Below are 18,064 nucleotides of genomic sequence, written 5' to 3'. Positions count from 1 at the left end.
CAAATACCATTAAGCTGCCTTACCTATACAGATTACGGAGTGTAGCAAGTTAAAGGCCTTTTCAATGAAACCATGTCAAAACCATCTTCAAAGTAAAAAGTAGGTGACATGTTTGAAGAGAACTGAAACAACCAATTTAAACTCAAAAGACATTTTAACACCAAGTAACTGCCAATAACATCATTATAATACAGACAAATTTAACTTGAACACAGTTGTCTTTCATTTTGGTTGATCTGGATGACAGGTAAATACCCATGCTTTACAATAACGCCAGCTTTTGTTAAATTTGTGACACATCATCATCACTTCACTTGCGTGCTCCCCTTTGAGTCATTATTATAGGGTTTGGAATTGAGATCACCATGTTTAGGGATGACCATGATGACTTCCACTCCTTGTTCTCTCCAGTTGGCCAAACAAAGTAACCCTTTTTTGACAACCTGAGTTTGAAAAATGAAAGAAACTTTGGTTTAAGAGGAAAGCAATAACAATATAACCTTAATTTTTATTACAATTAATAAGTAATTTAAGTCACGATCTCAGATACATGAACAGTCAAAATTTACATCTTCTCTTTGTTTTCTAAGCCTTCAAAAACATGCAAGGAATCTCTGGAAAATAGTTTAAATTCAGGTCTTATGATTGTTTCAAGACAACACAATTATCACTTACCTATTCACTGCAGCAGAAGTGTTGTATACAGTGTGCTATGTGCGTGCAGAAGTAGTGCTTGTTGTAGTATACTGTCATGTAGTCTATATGGGTCATTCCATGTCAGACCAACACACTTTTTTACCTCATGTCTTCCGATTTTGATAAAAATTGCTGTGCTTGTAGGTCCTAATGAGCAATGAATGCACACAAATTTTTAGCCCGATCCGACTTACCATGTGGTCAGGGCAGAAACCACTAAAATCTGACATTTTTAGGGTAAATACCACCTTTTGGGTAAAAATATGTCATAACCATGTCAATTTTTATCACATATATGCAAATTGGGTATCAAAATGATGAGAATTGCATGCTAAAATCAATTCTTTTGTTAAAAATAAATTTTCAGAAATGTAGGTTACTGTAATCTTAAATATGTTATCGTGACCTTTGACCCAGTTTTTGAAATATGTATCATTCCAAAAATCAACGAAATAAAAATCACTTGATAGAGCATGTCTTCTTCTATCAGTATCCACTAAGAAACAGTTGGGCTCTTCAAAATTAACAACTTTATGACTATTTTAGTACAAATCACTGTGATCTTTAATATGTTATCGTGACCTTTGACCCAATTTTTGAAATAACGCATCATTCCAAAAATCAACGAAATGAAAATCACTTGATATAGCATGTCGTCCTCTATCAGAATCCACTAAGAAACAACTGGGCTCTTCAGAATTTACAAATTAAGACTATTTTTGTATAGTTGTTAGGTTACAAATTAGTCAATTTATAAACTTTACTTTATAAATAAAAAATAATAAAAAACTTTCCAAAGTCGAGGTAAGTTATCAAGAACCAGGCCTCGGCGGGTTTAAACCACTAGTTGAAAACCGATTCAACATACTTTGATTCCCATTCATAAATACCTTTTCGGTCAAAAACATCACCACTTTTTGGTCAAAAAGTAAAATAAACGCAAAAATTATAATGGAAGACTTTTTGAAAGCTCTGCCACTACAGGGCAGCAGACCTACCAGGTAAGGGTGCAAACAATGGTAAACGCTAAAAATTCAAAAATACTCAAAAAATAGTTAGAAGTCTCTCAGCCTCTTGAAAATTAAATCAGATACAACTAAACTTCAGATTTCTTCTCAATTTTTGGTAGGTCAGCATTTTGGAATTTCTGTTAATTACTAGAAGAAACACTGACTCCCCAAAACTCATGCACACCGCTTGTTATCCTTGGGGAACTCGTGTCCAGTACGTCCTGTTCCAGAACAGTTTGGTTTATGCTGGCAATGTGTTATGAAAAACAAACTACAGTTTGGCTAAATCTAAAATACAAAATCAAAAACACTCAAAACACAAGGTACTTGCTGTCAGTGACCGTCACTCATGCTTCTCCTATTCCTAAGTTGTTGACATTACCTGGTGAAGAGCGCCCTCTTTTGGTGATTGGCAGATAGTCTAAAGTTTTCCATTGTTAAATTATTTCTTTCAACACAACACTCGTCCAGCTATAAAATGGTAAAGCCCTCCGCCGTCCTCAGGTAAACAACTCCTTATAAGGGAATGCTGTGCGCGTCGCGCGTATCGCGTGATGTGGCACAACTGTTTCACCCGTTGCTCTCACTGTCTTAAAAGAACAGTTGCAAAAGGTCGCGTGTCACGCTCATGAATTAACACTTTTTACCGGTCATAAACAAAGGTTTATACACACCCACGTGACGCGCTCTCCACCATTTGAGTTTTAAAAAGCTGGACCTAAAAGAATCGTCGTTCGTACCACGAACTGACCTAACTCGTTCACTGTTTTAAAAAACGTGTTAAGAGAAAATCACGATTGAAGTTGCACTACTTTTGAAACTGCTGTTTCGGAGTCTGCTTACCAACTTTATTGTATTATTTTATGACGAAAACAAAGCTGAATACTTTATTCATACAGAACTATCAATGTGTTTTAATCCCTAAAACTATTTTAATAAGTAATTAATTCCTAAACAGATGGATCACTTTGTGAAAATGAAAATTTCATTTTTTGCCTGCAGCGCGCTGTGTACAAACCAATGCGTAATAGAGACCTATCGAGATCGGTCACTTTGTGAAACTACTACGCTCCCCAGTTAGGTCACTTCGTGGTACGAAAATTTGCATGCGCGCCATAATCGCGCGCGCTGTAGCGCATAGTTTAACCATTGGTAAAGCGACGTATCTAGATAGGTCACTTTGTGAAAAGACAAAATGGCAAGTCCAGCGATGCGTCGTTTATACTAATTAGTGTAATTACCAAACAATTACATATTAGGCACTGAAACTTGCTGATAATGTTAACAGCATTGAGATTGTCAATAATTTGTTTTAAAACAAATTTGCGAAAATGTGTGAAATTGTGTCAGTTAGGTCAGTTCGTGGTACGACCGACGAAATGTACAAATGAGGAAATAAAAATATAGAAATTATGAAAAGGGTTAATCTTTGTTAACAGATAAATTAAAAACAACTTTGAAAAACTCTACAGGTTCTGGAAGTGCTGACACCGGTATCTTTTAGTACTACACAACCAAAACTTTCCCCATATACTCAATATACATTCATAATGCTTGTACTTTCTTATTGTTGAGTGAAATTAAAAAAACATCGTCAGAAAATGCAATTTTCTGCTCGGTACTCACTGTTGTTTTTCTGCCGCATCGCACGTTTTTTGACTTCTCATTATGCAGCCTACTACATGTAGATCGACGAACTGCCGAGCCACGACCGAGTTTGACTAAACCATTTGTAGAAGAGGTGTTACAAACCCGTGTGACAGTTTCCTTTGTGATTTATCTGCACGAGTTGATGTGATTTTTCATGCGTGACCTCGGTTTGAATATATAATTAGACCAAAGGGCTTCTGAAATTCAGTCTTTTTCGACCTTATCTGAAAAGTATTGACAGAAATAATGTAGAAGTGTCGTTTTGCATGAAAAAAATCGGTGCAACTCAAATTTTAAAAAGAGAAATTTGTACGTAAAAAATGGCTTCAAAAAGGAAGAAAACAAGTCACAAAAACACGGCAAATTTTCCTGTTATGAACGTCAGACCGGATCGTACCTAGTCCAGTTTTTGTGACTTGTTTTCTCTGTTTTTGAAGTCATTTTTGCGTACAAATTTCTCTTTTTAAATTGTTTTATACATAACGACAGAATTGCTCTTCGTTTAAGTTTACTGGTACATTATTTTGACTGACAGGGCATGTTTTTTAGAGCCTGTTGTCCCTTTTTGTGAGGGTGAAAGGAAGCATATAATGGTACATGCCTGTCTGTCCACACTACACAAATGAATGTCCCAATGACAAAAAAAGGTAAGCTGTCCGGCTGTCAGCACAAAAAAGAGATCCAAAGTTGTTCCAAATGTTAAAAAATATCCTCCCTGAGTCTGTCAAAAGAAAAATTGCTTGTCATCAGTCCTCGACCAAACTAAGCTTCTCTGTTCATCGAGTTTCAAACCAAGTATAGGCTTCGGTCAAGTGCAAACTTGTTCATTTTAAACCCCTAACTTTGGTTCAGCAAATTATTTGCTATCAGCAAAGAATTACGAAACCTTGCCCTTTGTTGTAGAAATGTAGGATCCATCATTGAAAATCTGTTGAAGTTTTTGTTTCTTTTTGTTTTGTTTAATTCCAACATTCATGAATATTCACAAACCATTTATTCTTACCTTTCTGTTTAGCTGATCAGGTGCCACCGACGCTTTTAAATTGTCCAACAGGTACCCTTTCTGGAGCTGTTCCGTTTCTATCTACAGTTGTAGATGTAACCTGGACTGTACCAACTGCAATTGATATATCTGGGGTGACGCCTGATATTACGGTTTCACCGAGAGGCCCAGGTCTTTTCACTGTCGGAACTACCACCATAGTGTACACAGCCACAGATGGAAGTGGCAACATGGCTACATGCTCTTTCACTGTTGAAGTTAGACAATTACGTAAGACATAAGTGTGTGTTTTTTTCTGTCTGTCTGTTTGTCTGTCTGTCTGTCTGTCTGTCTGTCTGTCTGTCTGTCTGTCTGTCTGTCTGTCTGTCTGTCTGTCTGTCTGTCTGTCTGTCTGTCTGTCTGTCTGTCTGTCTGTCTGTCTGTCTGTCTGTCTGTCTGTCCGTCCGTCCGTCCGTCTGTGACTGGTTTCCTGCATATTTTAGCTCAGCAGAATCTTGTAAAAGCAATAGTCACTGCTTTAACAGCTTTTATGGATAAAAGCCCACTAAGTTGCAGGTGTTGATGTTTATACAAGGCGGAGTTTATATTTACTCCTGTTATGTGCCCGTTAGTGGACTTGCACGTAGGCCTATACGACTACCTGAACATTGTTCTCCTCACTTGCTGCCAAAATGAGGTTGACAACTTATATATTCCTTATGATGGTTAAATAATACTTATAACATAGAAAGAGAATAAAGACAAAAGAATCAGCCACATTTGGATTATTTACGAACATAATCAAAATGATCCAAAAATGTTTCCCACAGCCGACCACATCATCCTCCTTCCCATACGCAGGCAACATACGTGCTGTGGTACTGTGACATCGCGCACTAATGGGTCTGAAATAGTAACACTCGGCTTAGATATGACGACGCAACCAAAACGAAACTGTGAGCATTCACCCATTTGACCAATCACAGCAATGATTGTGGACGGAGAAACTCGGTCATGCGTGCGCGTATATTTGGCAAGGGCGGCAGAATCGTGCAGAATGTCATTGGGAGTGCTCATACACGTGTCTTGCTCACGTGCGCGGTGGGCGGAGCTTAGTGGAAAGCCGGAACGATCCATTGATGAGTCTAAATGAGCACTTGATTGTGAAAGTAGCTGTGAATTCTTTTTTAACTGTAGTTTTGTAACAAATTGCTTCCTTTATTTGATTTCAATGTTTTATGTTTTGTGTTGCGCATAGTGGCTCCTGCATTATGCACTATTTAAGTGTTTATTACTGTTATTCCAATAGTTTATTAGACCTTATGCATTGAAGTCACCCATCTGCCATTAGAGGTTAACCTGTCATATTTGCAGCACAAAGGATTGGCCAATGAGCAATCTCCTTTTGACCTCTAGGTGAGGGTGCCCTAACTTAAAAAGCGTCAAGTGCATTTAAGTCTATTGGAATTTTTTACAGACCTCCTCTATTCTTTCTATTTGCAGCTGATACAGAGGAACCAGTACTAGTGGGTTGTCCAACTCAAATAACTCGAGAAATTCCTGTTGGGGCGTCAGCTATATCAATTACATGGCCTACTCCGACTGTAACTGACAACTCCCTGGCCAGCATTGTTCCACAGGTTTCACCAAGAGGCCAAGGTTCTTTCAATGCCGGCACTACTTTCATCACATACACAGCCACAGATGCAGCTGGAAATGAAGGTTCTTGCTCATTTCCTGTCATTGTTACACAAACAGGTACTTAAAATTTCTATGTTCATTTGGAAGTTTCTTTCATCAGTTTTCTGTTTTTGTCTTCTTTTTAGCGAGCTGCAGAGCAGTGCGAGCCTATGTAATACCAATTTCCGTCCGGCGTCCGTCCGTCCGCGTTAATGTGTTTGGAAATGTTAAAGTTTTTGGTTTAAGTTTAAGTCTTTGAGTTGAGTTGTTTTGGTATGAACAAGCCCTAGTGAGATTGTTATATATAATTGCTGGTAATTTGTGGGTGATTTTCAGCTATGTTTTCAAATAATGTTAAAGTTTTTGGAATAACAAAAATGTTAAAGTTTTTTTCAGGCTCAAACATTGACATCTGGAATAAAACAAATAACTCAAAACTAAGTTGGTTAAACAAAAATCAAACTCTCTGTCACTTGTTCTAGTTGAATAAGCTGAAAAAATGAAAAACATAAACGGTCATAACTCCTGATTGCAATGATGTACCGACTTAAGTCAATGGTTTCAGTTGAGTGAGCTAAATAATGAAAAACTTGAATAGGCATAACTCCTTATTTCCATGATGTACTGACTTGAAACTGAAATCTAATATTTCTTTTTACATCAAGATGCATATGAAAAGATGAAACTCAAAGAGTGCATCACTGGTTCCAGTTGAATGAGCTGAAACAATGACAATTCTTAAATGGTCTTAACTCCTTTTTGCAATGATGTACTGACTTGAAACAAAAGATTAGACTCAAAGAACGTATCGCTTGTTCCAGTTGAATGAGCTAAAACAATGATAACCTTCAATGGCTATAATTACTTATTGCACGGATGCACCGATTTACAACTTAAATCAAATGTTGCTTCATAAATGTAGATAATATGAAAAATATATAAATATCAAAGAGTTTATCACTGGTTCCAGTTGAATGAGCTAAAACAATGAAAACCTTAAATGGTCCTACCTCCTTTATGCAACGATATTCTGACTTGAAACTTCAATCAAATATTCCTGCCTTACATGTAGATAATATAAAAAGATAAACTAAAAGAGTTTATAACTGGTTCCAGTTGAATGCATTTAAACAATGTTAACCTTAAATGGTCATACCTTCTTATTGCAACGATTTACCAATTTAAAACTTAAATCAAATGTTTTACTCATTTTCATGATTAAAAAATACTATCCCTTCATATGGTAAGTTTTCTCATACCATCACAATGACCCTTGTAGATGTTGATGTACTAGCAGTAAATGGGACCTGGCAAGCATGCGTGTGAAAGTCTTAGCATTTTATACGGTGCGCCTTGTGCGTTTATACTCTAATCTTATTTTGGATACTAAGGGTACTGCGCATTATACCCCGATTGGCTTGTCTGTATATGCAGGAAATAAGGGTATAACTGGCGACTAGTGGAAATTGCTTCTCGACAAGTCACACTTCAAAAAGACATGATTTTGACCCTTGTTGCAACTTCTTTTTGTATTTCTTAAGATGCATTTTGGTATATTCTTCACCGCAGGCGCAAGATGGTAAGTTTCTTTTTGTTTTGTTTAATTCCAACATTCATGAATATTCACAAACCATTTATTCTTACCTTTCTGTTTAGCTGATCAGGTGCCACCGACGCTTTTAAATTGTCCAACAGGTACCCTTTCTGGAGCTGTTCCGTTTCTATCTACAATTGTAGATGTAACATGGACTGTACCAACTGCAATTGATATATCTGGGGTGACGCCTGATATTACGGTTTCACCGAGAGGCCCAGGTCTTTTCGCTGTCGGAACTACCACCATAGTGTACACAGCCACAGATGGAAGTGGCAACATGGCTACATGCTCTTTCACTGTTGAAGTTAGACAATTACGTAAGACATAAGTGTGTGTTTTTTTCTGTCTGTCTGTTTGTCTGTCTGTCTGTCTGTCTGTCTGTCTGTCTGTCTGTCTGTCTGTCTGTCTGTCTGTCTGTCTGTCTGTCTGTCTGTCTGTCTGTCTGTCTGTCTGTCTGTCTGTCTGTCTGTCTGTCTGTCTGTCCGTCCGTCCGTCCGTCTGTGACTGGTTTCCTGCATATTTTAGCTCAGCAGAATCTTGTAAAAGCAATAGTCACTGCTTTAACAGCTTTTATGGATAAAAGCCCACTAAGTTGCAGGTGTTGATGTTTATACAAGGCGGAGTTTATATTTACTCCTGTTATGTGCCCGTTAGTGGACTTGCACGTAGGCCTATACGACTACCTGAACATTGTTCTCCTCACTTGCTGCCAAAATGAGGTTGACAACTTATATATTCCTTATGATGGTTAAATAATACTTATAACATAGAAAGAGAATAAAGACAAAAGAATCAGCCACATTTGGATTATTTACGAACATAATCAAAATGATCCAAAAATGTTTCCCACAGCCGACCACATCATCCTCCTTCCCATACGCAGGCAACATACGTGCTGTGGTACTGTGACATCGCGCACTAATGGGTCTGAAATAGTAACACTCGGCTTAGATATGACGACGCAACCAAAACGAAACTGTGAGCATTCACCCATTTGACCAATCACAGCAATGATTGTGGACGGAGAAACTCGGTCATGCGTGCGCGTATATTTGGCAAGGGCGGCAGAATCGTGCAGAATGTCATTGGGAGTGCTCATACACGTGTCTTGCTCACGTGCGCGGTGGGCGGAGCTTAGTGGAAAGCCGGAACGATCCATTGATGAGTCTAAATGAGCACTTGATTGTGAAAGTAGCTGTGAATTCTTTTTGAACTGTAGTTTTGTAACAAATTGCTTCCTTTATTTGATTTCAATGTTTTATGTTTTGTGTTGCGCATAGTGGCTCCTGCATTATGCACTATTTAAGTGTTTATTACTGTTATTCCAATAGTTTATTAGACCTTATGCATTGAAGTCACCCATCTGCCATTAGAGGTTAACCTGTCATATTTGCAGCACAAAGGATTGGCCAATGAGCAATCTCCTTTTGACCTCTAGGTGAGGGTGCCCTAACTTAAAAAGCGTCAAGTGCATTTAAGTCTATTGGAATTTTTTACAGACCTCCTCTATTCTTTCTATTTGCAGCTGATACAGAGGAACCAGTACTAGTGGGTTGTCCAACTCAAATAACTCGAGAAATTCCTGTTGGGGCGTCAGCTATATCAATTACATGGCCTACTCCGACTGTAACTGACAACTCCCTGGCCAGCATTGTTCCACAGGTTTCACCAAGAGGCCAAGGTTCTTTCAATGCCGGCACTACTTTCATCACATACACAGCCACAGATGCAGCTGGAAATGAAGGTTCTTGCTCATTTCCTGTCATTGTTACACAAACAGGTACTTAAAATTTCTATGTTCATTTGGAAGTTTCTTTCATCAGTTTTCTGTTTTTGTCTTCTTTTTAGCGAGCTGCAGAGCAGTGCGAGCCTATGTAATACCAATTTCCGTCCGGCGTCCGTCCGTCCGCGTTAAAGTGTTTGGAAATGTTAAAGTTTTTGGTTTAAGTTTAAGTCTTTGAGTTGAGTTGTTTTGGTATGAACAAGCCCTAGTGAGATTGTTATATATAATTGCTGGTAATTTGTGGGTGATTTTCAGCTATGTTTTCAAATAATGTTAAAGTTTTTGGAATAACAAAAATGTTAAAGTTTTTTTCAGGCTCAAACATTGACATCTGGAATAAAACAAATAACTCAAAACTAAGTTGGTTAAACAAAAATCAAACTCTCTGTCACTTGTTCTAGTTGAATAAGCTGAAAAAATGAAAAACATAAACGGTCATAACTCCTGATTGCAATGATGTACCGACTTAAGTCAATGGTTTCAGTTGAGTGAGCTAAATAATGAAAAACTTGAATAGGCATAACTCCTTATTTCCATGATGTACTGACTTGAAACTGAAATCTAATATTTCTTTTTACATCAAGATGCATATGAAAAGATGAAACTCAAAGAGTGCATCACTGGTTCCAGTTGAATGAGCTGAAACAATGACAATTCTTAAATGGTCTTAACTCCTTTTTGCAATGATGTACTGACTTGAAACAAAAGATTAGACTCAAAGAACGTATCGCTTGTTCCAGTTGAATGAGCTAAAACAATGATAACCTTCAATGGCTATAATTACTTATTGCACGGATGCACCGATTTACAACTTAAATCAAATGTTGCTTCATAAATGTAGATAATATGAAAAATATATAAATATCAAAGAGTTTATCACTGGTTCCAGTTGAATGAGCTAAAACAATGAAAACCTTAAATGGTCCTACCTCCTTTATGCAACGATATTCTGACTTGAAACTTCAATCAAATATTCCTGCCTTACATGTAGATAATATAAAAAGATAAACTAAAAGAGTTTATAACTGGTTCCAGTTGAATGCATTTAAACAATGTTAACCTTAAATGGTCATACCTTCTTATTGCAACGATTTACCAATTTAAAACTTAAATCAAATGTTTTACTCATTTTCATGATTAAAAAATACTATCCCTTCATATGGTAAGTTTTCTCATACCATCACAATGACCCTTGTAGATGTTGATGTACTAGCAGTAAATGGGACCTGGCAAGCATGCGTGTGAAAGTCTTAGCATTTTATACGGTACGCCTTGTGCGTTTATACTCTAATCTTATTTTGGATACTAAGGGTACTGCGCATTATACCCCGATTGGCTTGTCTGTATATGCAGGAAATAAGGGTATAACTGGCGACTAGTGGAAATTGCTTCTCGACAAGTCACACTTCAAAAAGACATGATTTTGACCCTTGTTGCAACTTCTTTTTGTATTTCTTAAGATGCATTTTGGTATATTCTTCACCGCAGGCGCAAGATGGTAAGTTTCTTTTTGTTTTGTTTAATTCCAACATTCATGAATATTCACAAACCATTTATTCTTACCTTTCTGTTTAGCTGATCAGGTGCCACCGACGCTTTTAAATTGTCCAACAGGTACCCTTTCTGGAGCTGTTCCGTTTCTATCTACAATTGTAGATGTAACATGGACTGTACCAACTGCAATTGATATATCTGGGGTGACGCCTGATATTACGGTTTCACCGAGAGGCCCAGGTCTTTTCGCTGTCGGAACTACCACCATAGTGTACACAGCCACAGATGGAAGTGGCAACATGGCTACATGCTCTTTCACTGTTGAAGTTAGACAATTACGTAAGACATAAGTGTGTGTTTTTTTCTGTCTGTCTGTTTGTCTGTCTGTCTGTCTGTCTGTCTGTCTGTCTGTCTGTCTGTCTGTCTGTCTGTCTGTCTGTCTGTCTGTCTGTCTGTCTGTCTGTCTGTCTGTCTGTCTGTCTGTCTGTCCGTCCGTCCGTCCGTCTGTGACTGGTTTCCTGCATATTTTAGCTCAGCAGAATCTTGTAAAAGCAATAGTCACTGCTTTAACAGCTTTTATGGATAAAAGCCCACTAAGTTGCAGGTGTTGATGTTTATACAAGGCGGAGTTTATATTTACTCCTGTTATGTGCCCGTTAGTGGACTTGCACGTAGGCCTATACGACTACCTGAACATTGTTCTCCTCACTTGCTGCCAAAATGAGGTTGACAACTTATATATTCCTTATGATGGTTAAATAATACTTATAACATAGAAAGAGAATAAAGACAAAAGAATCAGCCACATTTGGATTATTTACGAACATAATCAAAATGATCCAAAAATGTTTCCCACAGCCGACCACATCATCCTCCTTCCCATACGCAGGCAACATACGTGCTGTGGTACTGTGACATCGCGCACTAATGGGTCTGAAATAGTAACACTCGGCTTAGATATGACGACGCAACCAAAACGAAACTGTGAGCATTCACCCATTTGACCAATCACAGCAATGATTGTGGACGGAGAAACTCGGTCATGCGTGCGCGTATATTTGGCAAGGGCGGCAGAATCGTGCAGAATGTCATTGGGAGTGCTCATACACGTGTCTTGCTCACGTGCGCGGTGGGCGGAGCTTAGTGGAAAGCCGGAACGATCCATTGATGAGTCTAAATGAGCACTTGATTGTGAAAGTAGCTGTGAATTCTTTTTTAACTGTAGTTTTGTAACAAATTGCTTCCTTTATTTGATTTCAATGTTTTATGTTTTGTGTTGCGCATAGTGGCTCCTGCATTATGCACTATTTAAGTGTTTATTACTGTTATTCCAATAGTTTATTAGACCTTATGCATTGAAGTCACCCATCTGCCATTAGAGGTTAACCTGTCATATTTGCAGCACAAAGGATTGGCCAATGAGCAATCTCCTTTTGACCTCTAGGTGAGGGTGCCCTAACTTAAAAAGCGTCAAGTGCATTTAAGTCTATTGGAATTTTTTACAGACCTCCTCTATTCTTTCTATTTGCAGCTGATACAGAGGAACCAGTACTAGTGGGTTGTCCAACTCAAATAACTCGAGAAATTCCTGTTGGGGCGTCAGCTATATCAATTACATGGCCTACTCCGACTGTAACTGACAACTCCCTGGCCAGCATTGTTCCACAGGTTTCACCAAGAGGCCAAGGTTCTTTCAATGCCGGCACTACTTTCATCACATACACAGCCACAGATGCAGCTGGAAATGAAGGTTCTTGCTCATTTCCTGTCATTGTTACACAAACAGGTACTTAAAATTTCTATGTTCATTTGGAAGTTTCTTTCATCAGTTTTCTGTTTTTGTCTTCTTTTTAGCGAGCTGCAGAGCAGTGCGAGCCTATGTAATACCAATTTCCGTCCGGCGTCCGTCCGTCCGCGTTAATGTGTTTGGAAATGTTAAAGTTTTTGGTTTAAGTTTAAGTCTTTGAGTTGAGTTGTTTTGGTATGAACAAGCCCTAGTGAGATTGTTATATATAATTGCTGGTAATTTGTGGGTGATTTTCAGCTATGTTTTCAAATAATGTTAAAGTTTTTGGAATAACAAAAATGTTAAAGTTTTTTTCAGGCTCAAACATTGACATCTGGAATAAAACAAATAACTCAAAACTAAGTTGGTTAAACAAAAATCAAACTCTCTGTCACTTGTTCTAGTTGAATAAGCTGAAAAAAATGAAAAACATAAACGGTCATAACTCCTGATTGCAATGATGTACCGACTTAAGTCAATGGTTTCAGTTGAGTGAGCTAAATAATGAAAAACTTGAATAGGCATAACTCCTTATTTCCATGATGTACTGACTTGAAACTGAAATCTAATATTTCTTTTTACATCAAGATGCATATGAAAAGATGAAACTCAAAGAGTGCATCACTGGTTCCAGTTGAATGAGCTGAAACAATGACAATTCTTAAATGGTCTTAACTCCTTTTTGCAATGATGTACTGACTTGAAACAAAAGATTAGACTCAAAGAACGTATCGCTTGTTCCAGTTGAATGAGCTAAAACAATGATAACCTTCAATGGCTATAATTACTTATTGCACGGATGCACCGATTTACAACTTAAATCAAATGTTGCTTCATAAATGTAGATAATATGAAAAATATATAAATATCAAAGAGTTTATCACTGGTTCCAGTTGAATGAGCTAAAACAATGAAAACCTTAAATGGTCCTACCTCCTTTATGCAACGATATTCTGACTTGAAACTTCAATCAAATATTCCTGCCTTACATGTAGATAATATAAAAAGATAAACTAAAAGAGTTTATAACTGGTTCCAGTTGAATGCATTTAAACAATGTTAACCTTAAATGGTCATACCTTCTTATTGCAACGATTTACCAATTTAAAACTTAAATCAAATGTTTTACTCATTTTCATGATTAAAAAATACTATCCCTTCATATGGTAAGTTTTCTCATACCATCACAATGACCCTTGTAGATGTTGATGTACTAGCAGTAAATGGGACCTGGCAAGCATGCGTGTGAAAGTCTTAGCATTTTATACGGTACGCCTTGTGCGTTTATACTCTAATCTTATTTTGGATACTAAGGGTACTGCGCATTATACCCCGATTGGCTTGTCTGTATATGCAGGAAATAAGGGTATAACTGGCGACTAGTGGAAATTGCTTCTCGACAAGTCACACTTCAAAAAGACATGATTTTGACCCTTGTTGCAACTTCTTTTTGTATTTCTTAAGATGCATTTTGGTATATTCTTCACCGCAGGCGCAAGATGGTAAGTTTCTTTTTGTTTTGTTTAATTCCAACATTCATGAATATTCACAAACCATTTATTCTTACCTTTCTGTTTAGCTGATCAGGTGCCACCGACGCTTTTAAATTGTCCAACAGGTACCCTTTCTGGAGCTGTTCCGTTTCTATCTACAATTGTAGATGTAACATGGACTGTACCAACTGCAATTGATATATCTGGGGTGACGCCTGATATTACGGTTTCACCGAGAGGCCCAGGTCTTTTCGCTGTCGGAACTACCACCATAGTGTACACAGCCACAGATGGAAGTGGCAACATGGCTACATGCTCTTTCACTGTTGAAGTTAGACAATTACGTAAGACATAAGTGTGTGTTTTTTTCTGTCTGTCTGTTTGTCTGTCTGTCTGTCTGTCTGTCTGTCTGTCTGTCTGTCTGTCTGTCTGTCTGTCTGTCTGTCTGTCTGTCTGTCTGTCTGTCTGTCTGTCTGTCTGTCTGTCTGTCTGTCTGTCTGTCTGTCTGTCCGTCCGTCCGTCCGTCTGTGACTGGTTTCCTGCATATTTTAGCTCAGCAGAATCTTGTAAAAGCAATAGTCACTGCTTTAACAGCTTTTATGGATAAAAGCCCACTAAGTTGCAGGTGTTGATGTTTATACAAGGCGGAGTTTATATTTACTCCTGTTATGTGCCCGTTAGTGGACTTGCACGTAGGCCTATACGACTACCTGAACATTGTTCTCCTCACTTGCTGCCAAAATGAGGTTGACAACTTATATATTCCTTATGATGGTTAAATAATACTTATAACATAGAAAGAGAATAAAGACAAAAGAATCAGCCACATTTGGATTATTTACGAACATAATCAAAATGATCCAAAAATGTTTCCCACAGCCGACCACATCATCCTCCTTCCCATACGCAGGCAACATACGTGCTGTGGTACTGTGACATCGCGCACTAATGGGTCTGAAATAGTAACACTCGGCTTAGATATGACGACGCAACCAAAACGAAACTGTGAGCATTCACCCATTTGACCAATCACAGCAATGATTGTGGACGGAGAAACTCGGTCATGCGTGCGCGTATATTTGGCAAGGGCGGCAGAATCGTGCAGAATGTCATTGGGAGTGCTCATACACGTGTCTTGCTCACGTGCGCGGTGGGCGGAGCTTAGTGGAAAGCCGGAACGATCCATTGATGAGTCTAAATGAGCACTTGATTGTGAAAGTAGCTGTGAATTCTTTTTGAACTGTAGTTTTGTAACAAATTGCTTCCTTTATTTGATTTCAATGTTTTATGTTTTGTGTTGCGCATAGTGGCTCCTGCATTATGCACTATTTAAGTGTTTATTACTGTTATTCCAATAGTTTATTAGACCTTATGCATTGAAGTCACCCATCTGCCATTAGAGGTTAACCTGTCATATTTGCAGCACAAAGGATTGGCCAATGAGCAATCTCCTTTTGACCTCTAGGTGAGGGTGCCCTAACTTAAAAAGCGTCAAGTGCATTTAAGTCTATTGGAATTTTTTACAGACCTCCTCTATTCTTTCTATTTGCAGCTGATACAGAGGAACCAGTACTAGTGGGTTGTCCAACTCAAATAACTCGAGAAATTCCTGTTGGGGCGTCAGCTATATCAATTACATGGCCTACTCCGACTGTAACTGACAACTCCCTGGCCAGCATTGTTCCACAGGTTTCACCAAGAGGCCAAGGTTCTTTCAATGCCGGCACTACTTTCATCACATACACAGCCACAGATGCAGCTGGAAATGAAGGTTCTTGCTCATTTCCTGTCATTGTTACACAAACAGGTACTTAAAATTTCTATGTTCATTTGGAAGTTTCTTTCATCAGTTTTCTGTTTTTGTCTTCTTTTTAGCGAGCTGCAGAGCAGTGCGAGCCTATGTAATACCAATTTCCGTCCGGCGTCCGTCCGTCCGCGTTAAAGTGTTTGGAAATGTTAAAGTTTTTGGTTTAAGTTTAAGTCTTTGAGTTGAGTTGTTTTGGTATGAACAAGCCCTAGTGAGATTGTTATATATAATTGCTGGTAATTTGTGGGTGATTTTCAGCTATGTTTTCAAATAATGTTAAAGTTTTTGGAATAACAAAAATGTTAAAGTTTTTTTCAGGCTCAAACATTGACATCTGGAATAAAACAAATAACTCAAAACTAAGTTGGTTAAACAAAAATCAAACTCTCTGTCACTTGTTCTAGTTGAATAAGCTGAAAAAATGAAAAACATAAACGGTCATAACTCCTGATTGCAATGATGTACCGACTTAAGTCAATGGTTTCAGTTGAGTGAGCTAAATAATGAAAAACTTGAATAGGCATAACTCCTTATTTCCATGATGTACTGACTTGAAACTGAAATCTAATATTTCTTTTTACATCAAGATGCATATGAAAAGATGAAACTCAAAGAGTGCATCACTGGTTCCAGTTGAATGAGCTGAAACAATGACAATTCTTAAATGGTCTTAACTCCTTTTTGCAATGATGTACTGACTTGAAACAAAAGATTAGACTCAAAGAACGTATCGCTTGTTCCAGTTGAATGAGCTAAAACAATGATAACCTTCAATGGCTATAATTACTTATTGCACGGATGCACCGATTTACAACTTAAATCAAATGTTGCTTCATAAATGTAGATAATATGAAAAATATATAAATATCAAAGAGTTTATCACTGGTTCCAGTTGAATGAGCTAAAACAATGAAAACCTTAAATGGTCCTACCTCCTTTATGCAACGATATTCTGACTTGAAACTTCAATCAAATATTCCTGCCTTACATGTAGATAATATAAAAAGATAAACTAAAAGAGTTTATAACTGGTTCCAGTTGAATGCATTTAAACAATGTTAACCTTAAATGGTCATACCTTCTTATTGCAACGATTTACCAATTTAAAACTTAAATCAAATGTTTTACTCATTTTCATGATTAAAAAATACTATCCCTTCATATGGTAAGTTTTCTCATACCATCACAATGACCCTTGTAGATGTTGATGTACTAGCAGTAAATGGGACCTGGCAAGCATGCGTGTGAAAGTCTTAGCATTTTATACGGTACGCCTTGTGCGTTTATACTCTAATCTTATTTTGGATACTAAGGGTACTGCGCATTATACCCCGATTGGCTTGTCTGTATATGCAGGAAATAAGGGTATAACTGGCGACTAGTGGAAATTGCTTCTCGACAAGTCACACTTCAAAAAGACATGATTTTGACCCTTGTTGCAACTTCTTTTTGTATTTCTTAAGATGCATTTTGGTATATTCTTCACCGCAGGCGCAAGATGGTAAGTTTCTTTTTGTTTTGTTTAATTCCAACATTCATGAATATTCACAAACCATTTATTCTTACCTTTCTGTTTAGCTGATCAGGTGCCACCGACGCTTTTAAATTGTCCAACAGGTACCCTTTCTGGAGCTGTTCCGTTTCTATCTACAATTGTAGATGTAACATGGACTGTACCAACTGCAATTGATATATCTGGGGTGACGCCTGATATTACGGTTTCACCGAGAGGCCCAGGTCTTTTCGCTGTCGGAACTACCACCATAGTGTACACAGCCACAGATGGAAGTGGCAACATGGCTACATGCTCTTTCACTGTTGAAGTTAGACAATTACGTAAGACATAAGTGTGTGTTTTTTTCTGTCTGTCTGTTTGTCTGTCTGTCTGTCTGTCTGTCTGTCTGTCTGTCTGTCTGTCTGTCTGTCTGTCTGTCTGTCTGTCTGTCTGTCTGTCTGTCTGTCTGTCTGTCTGTCTGTCTGTCTGTCTGTCCGTCCGTCCGTCCGTCTGTGACTGGTTTCCTGCATATTTTAGCTCAGCAGAATCTTGTAAAAGCAATAGTCACTGCTTTAACAGCTTTTATGGATA

General features: G+C 38.0%; 2 protein-coding genes across 3 annotated transcripts in view; one reads left to right on the top strand and one right to left on the bottom strand.

The window, feature by feature from the left end:
- The window catches only part of LOC139936042 (uncharacterized), a 57,470-nt gene that overhangs the window by 4,159 nt on the left and 35,247 nt on the right, over positions 1 to 18,064 (bottom strand). The gene's annotated exons all lie outside the window — the stretch shown is intronic.
- The window catches only part of LOC139936364 (uncharacterized), a 43,915-nt gene continuing 30,400 nt past the window's right edge, over positions 4,550 to 18,064 (top strand). For both annotated transcript variants that reach the window (XM_071931173.1, XM_071931172.1), the window contains exons 1-9: positions 4,550 to 4,629; positions 5,842 to 6,096; positions 7,675 to 7,932; positions 9,141 to 9,395; positions 10,974 to 11,231; positions 12,424 to 12,678; positions 14,258 to 14,515; positions 15,724 to 15,978; positions 17,557 to 17,814. In XM_071931173.1, coding sequence (XP_071787274.1) covers positions 4,590 to 4,629; positions 5,842 to 6,096; positions 7,675 to 7,932; positions 9,141 to 9,395; positions 10,974 to 11,231; positions 12,424 to 12,678; positions 14,258 to 14,515; positions 15,724 to 15,978; positions 17,557 to 17,814 — 2,092 coding nt within the window. In that variant the 5' untranslated portion in view covers positions 4,550 to 4,589. The remainder of the gene's footprint in view (positions 4,630 to 5,841; positions 6,097 to 7,674; positions 7,933 to 9,140; positions 9,396 to 10,973; positions 11,232 to 12,423; positions 12,679 to 14,257; positions 14,516 to 15,723; positions 15,979 to 17,556; positions 17,815 to 18,064) is intronic.

The sequence above is a fragment of the Asterias amurensis genome, chromosome 4 (assembly GCF_032118995.1).
Source record: "Asterias amurensis chromosome 4, ASM3211899v1".
NCBI classification, from domain to species: domain Eukaryota; kingdom Metazoa; phylum Echinodermata; class Asteroidea; order Forcipulatida; family Asteriidae; genus Asterias; species Asterias amurensis.
This window is presented reverse-complemented; position numbering and strand designations above follow the sequence as displayed.